This window comes from Ambystoma mexicanum, chromosome 14, assembly GCF_040938575.1.
Source record: "Ambystoma mexicanum isolate Mex_15411 chromosome 14, UKY_AmexF1_1, whole genome shotgun sequence".
NCBI lineage: Eukaryota > Metazoa > Chordata > Amphibia > Caudata > Ambystomatidae > Ambystoma > Ambystoma mexicanum.
The window spans coordinates 88,264,673-88,277,992 of NC_090940.1; the positions used below are offsets into that span (position 1 = coordinate 88,264,673).

Here is a 13,320-nt window from a genome sequence, read left to right on the forward strand (position 1 = left end):
TGTATTATTATGCTCTGAATTTCTGGCCATCCCTTTGCTTCAATACCTACTATCTTGTCGAGCGCCTTCTGCACTTCCTTTGGGAGCCCTCTCTTTATAATAAAATAAAATAAAGACGTCGATTGATACCAGGGCGTGCCCGTTTCTGCTCTCCACATCTCTTGGACCCGAAAAATATAATCCATAGCCTCTTCCCCGTCATTCATGGTACACTGCATCACTGACTGCAAGTCCGGTGTGTCTGGGAATGTTTCGCGTAAGGCATCCCACACCCTGGCACGCACCGTGTTAAAGGATGCCCCATCATGGCGGTCACAGTCTAACGTTACTCCCGGGAAGCCGGCCTTAACCCATACCCTTTCAGCCTGGTCACCTACTGCTGATACGAGTAGACTTTTTACATCTCCTATGGCTAGGGGTACCCCGGCAGTATGTTTCTCAAAGGCATATATCCACTTACTTGCCCCTCCTGACAACGGGGGCAATAGCTTTAATAAATTGGCTTTATCCATCTGTGCCCATGGGATATAGTTAGGCCTCCCTCCTCCCCTGTGTATCAACGGGAGCTGTAGCCTTCCTTTTGTCGTTCCGTCCGGACCCGTTTGAGCTGTTGATGTCCCCAGTGATGCCATTTTTCCCACTCTGTTCCTTAGTCGCCCCGTCCACTCATCATCCAGGGTTCTCAGTGAACACGTACCTTCCTCCCCCTCGCTTCCCCCTCCTATCGCCATACTCAACCTGTCGCTTTCTTCTACCTCGTCCCTTATATCACACAACAACTCCTCTCTAATTCCCCCCCGCCTTTCTTCGCTTGCAGCATCTCCCTCTCCGGGCCCTACTTCTATTATTCGCGTTGGTTCTTCCTCAATTCTGAACAAAATCTCGCCCTTTTTCCACCCCTCTTCGGGCTTTCTATTTTCACCTAGCGCTCTGGACGTACGCCCTGATCTAGTTGCATCTAGTGCTGTTCGTTCGCATATGTCTTTTATCCTCGAGAGCTCATCCTTTGCTATCGTCAGTCTTGATTCTAAATCATCTGTGAGTTTCTCTATATCTACCCTTTGTGCGCCTGCCTGGGCTCGCTCTCTCGTGCTTTCGTATGGCGGAGGTGCCGTGGGCCGGAGGGGTGTAGTATCTCTCGGGGGAGGTATGTAAGTGGGATCACTGTACCCCTCTGCGGGCACAGGCTTCTTTATTATCGGGTACAAACTTATTACCTCTACTGGTGGCGCTACACTTGAGCCTTCTTTGACATCTCTTTGTATTAGCAGTGGATTGTCTGTGGTGGACGGGAGATCAGGATTTAATGCTGGTGTCTTAGGCGGTGGTATCTCTTCAAATAACCTCCAAAGATCTAATATTTCCCTTCTATTTTGCAGCTGCTTTCCTTTGTATTTTAGATAAATGCATGTGGCCACTGTATCCAGGACACTTTTATCAAACGACCCTCCCTCGGGCCAAATCTGAGGTAACCCCTCCCCCTTTAGCTCGGTCACCCATTGGTCGTGATATTTTTTAATCCGCTCCACGTATCCCGGGAGATTCTTACAAATATGTGATAAGGGTGTTTCAGCCCCCATCTCTGTGCCCTCCTAGTGCTGATGTGCCTAGTGTGTTTGCAACTACAATGTGAATGTAGTATCAATATTATTCTTTATATTTTACTTCATATTCAATGTTGGGTCCCTTTGGGCTCTCCCCCTCCCTGACTGCACAATACAAAACTGGCTGTACACAATGCCTATTATGTTCTTTTTGAGGGGCACATACAAGAGCAACCCATCCTTTGGTTTGACAATGTCAGACTGGAAATCAAAAAGGTACTCACTCACTCCACTATATTGACGTTATTCGAAGAGAGAAAAAAAAAACCTTTTATCCGACCACACTTATCATGACCATTTAACTATTATGCACTTATAATCGCTTACACATTCGCAACGTCAAAATCTCTTCTAGCACATACGAGGTGCACACACCTCTTGGCACCATTCACCATTCAAGCTGCCCTCCCTTACCTCCCTAGCCGGCTGTCCCTGATCGCCTTATTTGAATATCTAGATGCGCATATATATATAGATATTAACCTGTTTTCCCCTCCTTCTAATAGGACTCTGTTTCTCTTACTGTCTCCCCAAGTCTGTGCTAATCACAGTTCTTTATTCTCCCCCCTACCCTTAAGAAAAGGAAAAGAAAGTAATAGCGGTCACTAATGTACTCTCAGTGTCCCCTTTTGCTGAACACTTTTATTTTATACTCCACTTCTTCATATATTCCCAGTACTAGTCAAGATAGCACTATGCGGCGCCGCCTTCCACCCCCTTTCGGAGCTAGGTTCCCGTCACTTTTATCTCTTATTCACCTCTTAATCCTAATGGCCATATGCAAAGAAAAAGCAAGGAGAATTTAAGATGATCTTTAGTAGACCTGCGTACCCCCTCTTCGTTTCCTGTCCTACACTTCACTCTCCGCTCCCCTTAAGATCGCTCGCACTCAGTACTCACGTGCCCGTCTTGAACCGATAGTCTCCGAAACTGGGTCCGTCCAGGCAGTGTCGCCGTCAGCTCAACAGTCGGCCCCGGCTCCGGCGAGCGGTACTCAAAGGGGATTTTTCAACCGGGATCCCGTACCCCCTCTCTATTGAGTGCGCACTTCTTAGTGTACCGGTCGCCGTTGGCGGGCAGCCTCCCGGAGCCGGCTCACCGTGCGTATCCCTTTTCGACCGGAGATTCTCGTGCCAAACGGGGACGGTTATAAGGAGTTTAGGAAGAAATAAAAATCACGCTATCGGGGTCACCACTGAAAGCAAGCGTCCCCAACAGCACGATCCTCCCCGCAATGAGAGACAATGAAGGACTCTCCCAAAATGGGAATAAGGCCAAGACAGAGTGCGGGTGAGCGTAAATGGGAGTTTATCAATCAGAATTGGGCATGCAAAGAACTCTGCAAACTCCGAGAGCGCTCTGTCTGACAATAGCAAAGACAGGCGTATATATTTACAAAAAACGTCATCAAAACCTACATACTATAGGGGGCACAAGTTCATTGGGATTGGGTGGCGACGACTAACTATAGGTGCTGCTGCGGTGTGGTTGGTCTTGGCTGGAGGACGTCACTGGTCACCCTCGTGGGTTGGGCTGGGCCTGGCAGGTCGGCTTGAGTTCATCCGGGCGGTGTTGGTGTGCCGAGGCGGCCTGTGGCAGAGATGAATGCCTTTTCTGACTTACTTGCCCTCTGCCATGCACACCGCAGTCATTCAGTCATTTACAGTTCTATTCTCTTTAGTAAATCTTTCAATAGGTTAATGCAACACAGGAGGAATGCACCTTGTGAGGGGTCTGGAGATAATATATCGAGGCCTGGTTACTCATGATCTGTTGGCCAGGACCGTAGGTCGAGGGGCTAAGCTTCGGGGACTGGGGCGGGTGGTACAGGCCTTTCTGTCTTGTTAGAAGTGGTTATGGATGTTTCACTGTGTGTTGTCAAAGTGTTGGGTGTCCTGATTGCACAGGGCCATAAGTCTGAGACAGTCCGGTGGGTTGTGGGGTTTGCGAGGGGGCGCTTGAGTTTAAACTAAGGTTTACTGCTGTGCTGTAAATCATGCAGGTGGCTGGCCGCGGCCTTGGGTGCTGCAGTGGGGCTACAAGTCTTTGAAGCGGCTCCAGTCGGGTCGGGGGAGGCGTGATAACGCAGAGCGGGGCTCTGTTCTCATGTCTTGGCAGCCTTCTGAGGGAGGGAGGGGGATACATCGAGACCTTGTACGTTTTCACAAAGGTATCTCCCTCATGTGTTGCCGAATATAGGTAAAGACATCGCAAACATTTGAATACTTTCTATGATACTTATTTAAAATTACTTCAAACCATGCATTTAACCTTTGCTGGGTGCGTTTCGATTATACCCAGTCCGAGCACCATATTTGTACATTATATTCTAGCAGCTACAGTGTTTTAGTTACATGCATATACATTTGTAGTAAATGAGGTAGTGGTTAGATCAGTGGAGTACATAGAAAACGACCCGCCACTGTACGTGACGGTGGTGGCATATGAGGGGCTCAGACATTCACACATGATAAGTGCACTCTCGCGCATTCTTTACATGAGTTCATAGTATAGTTGCATCCGCTTTCTCGTGTACTCTAGCAGCATTAGCTTTAGTTATGGCGCGAAACCATGTGAGGTAGGCTACCCAGTGATACACGCAACGAACAGATCCCTGGAGCGTTCCTTTATCATTAGCATCCACCTGCAATGGTGCGAGCTCGCCTTAGCTTATATCATGGGAGCATACTCTCTCATTTTAATACATTCTACAGGCGTTTGTATTTTGTGGAAGAAAGAAATAATGCAAGAGGTCTTGACATTAATATATACATATATATATAAAGACTGTCTGCCATCAGAGGACCATTTTACTGTTCTTCTCATTGTTCAGGCCTGCTGGCCGGGTCATGCTGATAGTGATGGTACACTGCGGGAGGTGAACTGTTACAATGTTAGCGTATTGCGCTAGCTCATGTCCGTCTTGTTCGTGGGAACGTGCTCGCAGCGGATCTGCCAGGGTGCTGCGGCAACAGGGATGTTCTCCAAGGGTGGGGGCCGCGCTACAGTGCGCTGAGCTCACACCATCTTTACCGGGCAAAGAATGGTTTTTGGGCCTAGCTAAATTTGTGTTGTAATCAATACATGTGGGCATTCGATACGTGTGGGCAATGTCTCCAGTGGGTGAGCCCTCCACCACCTGGGCCCGGGTGGCATGAGGGAACGCCCAATGGGCCATATCCCTCACCTGGGGAAGAAACGCAGGCGAGAGGGGTCTCCTGGACCAGTCCTCCGCTACATTAGTCTAGTCCAGAAAGAATTATTGTGGGCTACAAAACGGAACTGAGCAACGGACGCTGCGCGCTGCCTTTATAGGCAGGATGACGTCGACGTCGATACGGCGGCTGTCGAGGGACATCGACTCGGCGGACGTCGACGCGCAGCGCCCTCTAGAGAGAAAAAATTTCCGAGGCCAGCAAAGCTGGAAAGAGATATCTAAGATAAGGAATACGTCAGAGGAACATCCCATCGAAAGAACGTTACAAGGTAAGAAGTAACTTGTTCATCTACCCAACAATTAGACTGTCACCAATCCATCCTTCCAATCCACCCTCTCTCTCACACTCACCAATTCATCCATCCAATCAAAACTCACTCTCACCCAATCTCCGTTAGCAGTCCATTCATCCATCCATCCCTCATCCAGACTCACTCACCATTGCACCCAACACTCACCTCACTCAACAATCAATCCATCCCTCACACTCACTCACTTACTAATCCATGTACCCAATCCTCAACCACTGTCCCCCTAACTCACAATGTACCCACACCTCACACTCTTACTTTATCACCTATACACCCATCCAACACTTTGCCTTCGACTCACTCCCTCACCAAGTCATCCAGCAATCATTCATCCATCCTACACTCTTACTCTCTCACAAAGGACCGAGGAATGCATTTCCAAGTTCTGAGACAGCCTCTTTAAAAACACTGTCCTACACCCATAGGATGCAATGGCAGCTGTGATTTCGACATTGTCGGCATCCATGTAATGAAGCGGGCACACCATACCCAAAGGCACCTACAGGGGCACGAGCCTAAACATAATTTTTAGTGCGTATATTAGCCCGCACACAATAAATTCTGGAGATTCTGTGCATACTTCATGCATCAGTGGTCTCAGTCTTTGGCTTGGGCAATAGTTTTGTCACTGACATCATGTTAGGGCCCCTTATTTGGGTGTTTAAAGCATGGATTAGATATCCAGAGTGAAAACCTAATTTCCATTAGTAAATCTGACTTTATGCTAGACTGAAATGTGAAAGAAATTAGTACAATCTATAAACAATAACTGGCAAGTTTAACTCAAGACTAAATCAGTTGCACTACTGCTAACATGAAATGCAAATATTTATTCATTGAAACATTCTGGGTTCTATGAAGTTTCATCATAACAATTGTGTTTGTGATAATTTAGTTTCAATCTATTTTTGGTATTTTAACTTTTTTTCCTTTTCCTTTTCATGCCCCTCTACCCTGCCTAAAATAGATATATATCTCGCCCTTAATTATAACTATACTTTAGTTCGACCTATTTTTTGACAGTACAAAGAAATATGGATGCATAATAGGTGTAACCAAATTATCATGAACTACATTGTTTTGACGAAACCAGAGACTATCCTTAAACTGGCATTGGTGTTCCGATTTAAACTTGCAGAGATCTCCACACGCACACATACACATTCACCTACACACACACGCGCGCGCGCGTCTCTGCAGCGGAGCTGCACCCAATGAGCTATGCCTTTCAAGTCTTTTTTATGTTGAAGGTGACTAGTGAAATTAAAGTAGCAAGTTGAAATTAATCAGAGATTTATTTCCAAGGTTCGGAATATTTTGCTATGGGAACCCTGAGTTATCCTATGATGAAGAGCTGTGAAAATTCACCTTTTATTGCTTGAAGGGCAGAAATATTGCCCAACTGTAGTACCCAAGGCTTGCATTAACTTGAAGGAAAGTGGTGAAGTCAAAGAATCATGAAAAAATCCCAGGAAACTGCAGAAGTCTTACTAAACTATATAGTGCGGGGTATATTTAATACCCGTAGTTAATGGTGATCTGACTGCGTGCCTGTGGCCCCACGTCTCTCCTTTCTGTCCTGCCCCCCACCAGCCATGCCATGGCATTCTGGGAAGTATCATCACCCTGCCAATCAATGCCTCTTCTGTTTTTTGCGACAGGCAACGTCCTTCCCTTGGAGAGTGCCTAGCAGCACTGGCCGGGGCCATTCCAGTTGCCTTCCTTGAACCATCGCTCAATCACAACAACCCCATGTCCGTCTTCAACACCAAGACCCCTCGGGAACGAGCCAGTAAGTACTTCTTGCGCACTTGGGATAAGCATTGAAGAAGGCCTTTGGATTATATGTTAATATTCTTTTGGAGGTGCACCTAGACATCAATGCATTGACTTGCCCTCCCTGCTGTAACACTGTAGACTCGGATTGGCCTCCAACTCAGTCTTTTCTTTATCACAATACGACGCCAAGAGACCATGAAAATTGCATATGTTGCGCCACATGCACACTAGTAACAACAAATCACAAAACAATAAGACTTTGTGTCTGTCCAAGATTGCCGTTAATTCGGACACTTTGCCATATCCCTTCTGCTAGTACATAGTGCCATGTATTTGGCAATTTGTTCTTACCCATCACCATGAATTCGCAATGCGGCGGCATGAGGGTGATTTAAAAACACTAAAATATAATACCATTTCTATGAAGAACATCTTTATGTCTCCCCCTGACAACTTGTTTCTCATCTTTTGTTCTCAAATGGTATATGTTAAGTTTATGTTTATGTTAATGTTATGTTAATGAGCTTTTAAACTGCGCCCTTCTCTGCCATCGTGGTCTTACGGCACCACAGATTGTTCACTTAGTGGTAAATTGGGTCTAACCCTGTGTAAACCACACCATGGTCTGTGATGGGGAAAAGGAAAAAGGGAATAGGTGAGAGGTTAGGACAAGCAGGAGTAGGCTAGAAATAAAGAGGCCAGCATCTGTGAAGGTGCAAGGGGGTTGAGAAGAAGGTTGTCTGATTGTGGTAGTCGGGGGCTACTCACTTCGGAGATACTCCCCCAAGTCAAGGGTCCAAAAGACCGGAACTCGCTCAACCCAGAAAGTTACAAGGTAAAGTTCAGACCCGCACTCACGGTATTCCCTGGTCACCCATCTGGGGGAACCACCTTCTAGGACCTTACAGACTGGTATCATTATCTATTTTAACACATCTTAATGTCTTGCTAGCGAAAGGAGTGCACCAGTGATGAATTACTGAACCCCAGAACAGCCTACCAATTACCTATGCAAAATACTTCACATAAACAAACATTTGCGACTGTTCCTCATAGTTAGGTTATTTTTCATTTGTTAACCTTCAGAATGCATTTCTCCTTACCTCCTCAATGCAGTTTTGGGCATGCCAGACACAGTGGATGAGATGTGCACTGAAATACCTCACTTGGACGGCTTGATCAAGGAGATCAGCAGCCTCGCTGAATCGGGGGCCCGGTACACAGAAATGCCCCACGTTATCGAGGTGGTGCTGCCCATGCTGTGCAACTATCTGTCCTACTGGTGGGAGCGGGGCCCTGAGAACGCATCTGATCCTTCCCGGCCCTGCTGCACACAAGTCACTTCTGAGCATCTAAGCATCGTCCTGGGAAGCATTCTGAAGATCATCAATAACAACCTGGGCATCGACGAGGCCTCCTGGATGAAGAGGATTGCAGGTACGCTATACAGTTGGAGCTGGACTAAATATAGTCGTGGAACTGCATGCATATGTATAGCATAAAACAGAACTGTTTGGTCATTAGCTGTTTCACCAGGTTCTATGTCGCTACGCCGCCCGTTGAAGGCCACATACCAAAGGGACAGAGTTTTACAGGCTGATTATTTCACCAATCTTTCCACCAGTCAATTCTTCAGCACACCCATCATGCCTTATTTCTGTATTTCTTTCTTTGGAAGTTTTCAATGTTTGTTTGGAAAGCAAATATTTTAGGTCTACAGGAAAAACCCCATTCTACCGTTCATCCAAAAGTGAAATGTGGATGTTTTTGACACCGATTTTTAAACTATGAACATGTTCATGACACGTTTCCTTACTAGGCATGCCTACATAAATGTGCCATTGCGTAAGAGCGATCACATTTGTTGTTCCATGTGAAAGGTAAAAAGTTACAGAGGAAACAGATCTTTTAGTTTCATATGTAAAGTGTCATTTAACTGAGTATTAGGTGGCAAGGGGGTGAGACAAAGGCATGAGCTGGCAGCAAAGTTAGTAAAAGTGCAGCCTAACTGCTCTGTAGAGAATTTGCAGCAGGGAGCTGTACACACAAATGCCAGGTGAAGTTTCCTAGTCCAAAGGAAGACCAAACAAAAAAGTTATTTCACTTGCTGTTACATGGTCTTGAACGATGGCTCTTGGAAAGAGAACACATCTGGAAAGCATCTTGTTTAGGAGGCATAGTGTAACACAAAGGGATACTGCACATAAACGAGGTGGCATAAGGGGGGTAGGAATTGTGGCTGTCTCAACTGCACCCGTCGTCCTTTGGGGTTGGACAGGCTCTGGATTTCTCCCTGATAAGACTCCCACCCCAGTTCTTATCCCCTCTTGACAAGGCCAGGGTGCTTACCTTGCCACAGTTAGTGCTTTTAAAATGCATTGTATTCTACCGCAGATTCCTCATTGGATAGATATCCATTCCAGAATCAGCTGCTCAGATTTTTTTTTGACTGTCGATCCCTCTTGACTTCACTGTGCCACTCATCAGCTCCAGACGTGATGAACTGCAGGTTCCGACAAGGGCCACCCGAGCACTAGCTTCGCTGACTGTTCCCTCAATGACTTGGGTTTCATCTGCTGACAAGACCCAGGATGACACAATCTTTACCCAGACACAAAGCGCAGATGCCATGCGGGTCGGTAATCGACATCTTAGAGTTGCAGTCTTGACAACGGTTGAACCTGGACGTGATGTCGGCCGCCATATATACTATGTTGCTACGCCCCTATACCGCAGCTCTGTATTTCCGCACTCTCAGAATGCTGCTTTTCGGAATGAGTCTTGTGACAGAAATTTCAAATCCAACAAAAATGTTCATTTTTGACAGCTTTTCATCGATATGTCCGCTTCTAAGGCTTCCAGGTTCAACCGTTGTCAAGACTGCAACTCTAAGATGTCGATTACCGACCCGCATGGCATCTGCGCTTTGTGTCTGGGTAAAGATTGTGTCATCCTGGGTCTTGTCAGCAGATGAATCCCAAGTCATTGAGGGAACAGTCAGCGAAGCTAGTGCTCGGGCGGCCCTTGTCGGAACCTCCAGTTCATTCGACCACCAGGTCGTCAGTACAGGAGACAAAGGGTCCTACTCCCGAGAAGGAGGGCAAGCATCAGAAGAAGGCCAAGAAGAAATTGCATTCTTTGAGCCATTTGTCTTCCTCTACTTCCCACAAAAAGAAGTGGTGCCACTGATGCAAGCATGACTCTGATTCATTGGAGTAACGTGGTAAGACCTTTCTGAGTCCTGTTGCATCGAAAGCAGAGTGGGAGGCTTTCAAGGAGCAGATGCTCCAAATGTTTAAAAATGCTGCAGCCGGTATGACTCCGGTCTCAACACCCACAGCTCCAATTGTGCCCAGGGGCTCCGTCACCAAGCATTTCAAGTCTTGTACGGCGCTCCCGTGCTCGGCCATAGCCGGTCATAGCGTCAAAGGACCTGATGTTATCAGCACCATTAGGCTTGATGGGAACAACGCCATCGACGTTGATGCCGGCAGCCGACTGTTTGTTTGTTCACGAGTCTCGATTAATGTTTTTCAACACTATTGAGTCCATTTTTGATGACGAGGGGCACCATGTGCCTTTAGGCTTTGGGCCTATGTATGGAGGGGCCAGTGGAGATGACTACTTTGCTGACCAGGCTAATTTGGTTGCTCTTGTGGAAGGGTTCCATGATGCAAGTGATCTGGACACATCTCCCAACCTATACATGCAGCAAGCCGCCCCATTTGGACATGTTAATGCCCAGTACCGTAGGGTGGTTGAGAGGGTGGTGGAAGTCTTGGGTTTGGGCACCCTAGCAAAGCCCCTGTCATTACCACCTTGTGTCTGAAACCTTGCTCCACTCCAGCTGTGGATTCAGAGCTTACTAAGAAGTACAAACCGGTGTGGGGGGATTTGCTGTTTATGTCTACTCAGCCTACTGCTGAAGGTCTAGTAGTGCAGGCCACTATGATGAGCGGCAGATCAGCCACATCTGCCTTGAACTTGCCAACAGACAGGGAGACTAAGAAGACTGATGCCCTAGCGAAAAATATGTTTGCTTCGGGCAGTATGGCCATCAAGGCAGTGAACGCATCCTGTGCATTCGCCAAATATTCCCATGGTCTGTGGAGACTTGTCGAGCAGGCAGCAGAACACATCTCTTCTGCTGAAATGAGGGATGGCATTCTGCTTCTTGTGGATGACGGCAAAGAAGTTGCTTGCCAGGCACTGCAGACGGGCCTGGACACTGCAGATTGTGTGGGCAGAGCAAAAGTATCGTATGTTGTGCTGAGAAGGGCAGCCTATCTGCACAGTTCTGGTTTCTCGCCAAATGTCCAGGCTAAGCTGCTGGACATAGCTTTTGATGTCAAGCACCTTTTCGGCCCTAGTCCTGATGAGTCCTTGGGGAAATGTAAGGACTCTAAACTAGCTGCGAAGTTGCTGGGCCTGGCTGTGCAGCAACCACCTAAACAATCTTTTGGTTTCTTTTCAAGGGGAAGAGGTAATAGGTGGTACTTTCCATTTGTAAAGAGAGAACAGCTTCCGCAAGCCAGGAAAGGGCAGAGGCATTTCTCATGTCCCGGCTGGGGCAATGAAGCCTCTAGGGGTCATCAGACTGTGGCAGGTTTGAGTTCTCCCCTCATGTTTCTCCAGTTGGAGGGAGGATTTACGAGCACTTCAGTGGAAGGAGATAACCTACGATGCCTGGGCACTGTAGCTCGTCGAATGGGGGTACTGTCTACTATTTTTTACGCAAACCGCTGGACAGACCACCTTCGCCTCACCAACAACTGGAACAGGAGCTCCAGGAAGAACTTCAAGCCCTCTTATTGAAGGGTGCCGTGGAAGAGGTGGCACCTGAGCAGACACGACCAGGCTGGTATTCCTGTTATTTTCTGGTACCCAAGAAAGGAGCAGGACTCTGTCCCATTTTGGACCTCCGGGCCTTGAACAGGTTCCAGAGGAAGTACAAGTTCAAAATGGTGATGTTGAAAGAAATTATCCAGGCTATGCAACTTCAGGACTCGCTGGTGTCACTAGGTCTTCAGGATGCTTATTTTCATGCGCCAATCCATTGGGAAGCACAGGAGTTTCCTAACATTCGTCATTGCGGATACTCATTACCATTTCAAGGTACTCCCCTTTGGCTTGACCTCCGCACCCAGGGTCCTCACCAAGCTGATGGCAGTGGTGACGGCACATGTCAGGAGATCCGGTGTCCACGTATTCCAGTACTTGGACGACTGGCTGATCCGAGGGAGGTCGCCAGAGCAAGTATCGACTCAGCTCGAGGACATCTACTCAATGCTACGCAGGTTGAGCTTCTCCCTAAACTTCAAGAAGTCCCACATCACACCAACGCAAAAGCTCCAGCCCATTGGAGCAGTCCAGGACACACGGGTGGGGAAGGCCTTTCCACCTGAAGAAAGAGTCACCAGTTTCAGAAAAATTGCCAAACTCTTCCAGAACCATGACAGCTTACCAACGGCTTGCATTTTTCTGTTGCCAGAGGCCAGGCTGCATATGCACTCTCTGCAATCGCTACTGAGGGGTCAGTGGTCCCAGTACTTCAATGCCATTATGGACATGCTCAAAGTGTCCAGGCCAGTGGCCCGTGACCTGTCTTGGTGGGCCAACAGAGAAAACGTGAGGGCAGGGGACCCCTTTTGGCCCCGTGGCCCCAGGCCCAGGTGGTCATGGTGGCATTCTTGAAAGTTAAGGCGCTAACTGCAGGGATCTGCGGGTGAGCAGACTTTGGTCATCAATGGAGAGCCGATGGCATATCAACAGGTTGGAGTTGCAGGCCATCAGGTTAGCCCTGATGGCCTTTGCAGCCTCTCTCAAAGGGAAGCACGTCCTTGTTATGGCAGACACAACAGTGACTTTGTACTGCCTCAAAATACCTCAAAATACAGGGGGATGTACGGTCTCTACCTCTTTGCAAGGAGACGCTGTAACGATGGTTTTGTTTGCTGGAGAACCAGAGCTCTACTTCAGCTGTCCATCTAGCAGGAATGTAGAATGGGCTGGTGGACGCTGTGAGCAGGCAGAACAAAGTTTCACCAGAGTGGGAAATGTGCTAGGAAGTTCTTGTGGTAATCTTTGCTTAGTGGAGTACCCCAATGGTAGATCTGTTTGCCACAAGGTCCAACTCGAAGTGCAGACAGTTTTGCTTGAGGGAACCTCCAGTGAAAGGCCCACCTTGGGAATGCTTTCCAAGTGGAGTGGGTCTTCAACCTCCACTATGCCTTCCCTCCAATACCTGTCATCCCAAAGGTTCTCAGGAGGTTGAGGAGATTTCGAGCCACAATGCTCTTGATTACCCCATATTGGGTCGAGGGGAGCATGGTACTCAAAACCCCTAGAATTGACCATCTGCCCACCTCTCTGGTTGCCTTGATGGCCAGACCTCCAATTCCAGTTGGAA

At 47.7% G+C, this 13,320-nt stretch overlaps 1 protein-coding gene across 7 annotated transcripts in view; it reads left to right on the forward strand.

Moving 5' to 3' along the window:
• Positions 1–13,320, forward strand: part of RYR3 (ryanodine receptor 3) — a 1,751,462-nt gene that overhangs the window by 1,258,360 nt on the left and 479,782 nt on the right. For all 7 annotated transcript variants that reach the window (XM_069638568.1, XM_069638566.1, XM_069638573.1 and 4 more), the window contains 2 exons: positions 6,794–6,924; positions 8,028–8,348. In XM_069638568.1, the coding sequence (XP_069494669.1) occupies positions 6,794–6,924; positions 8,028–8,348 (452 nt within the window). The remainder of the gene's footprint in view (positions 1–6,793; positions 6,925–8,027; positions 8,349–13,320) is intronic.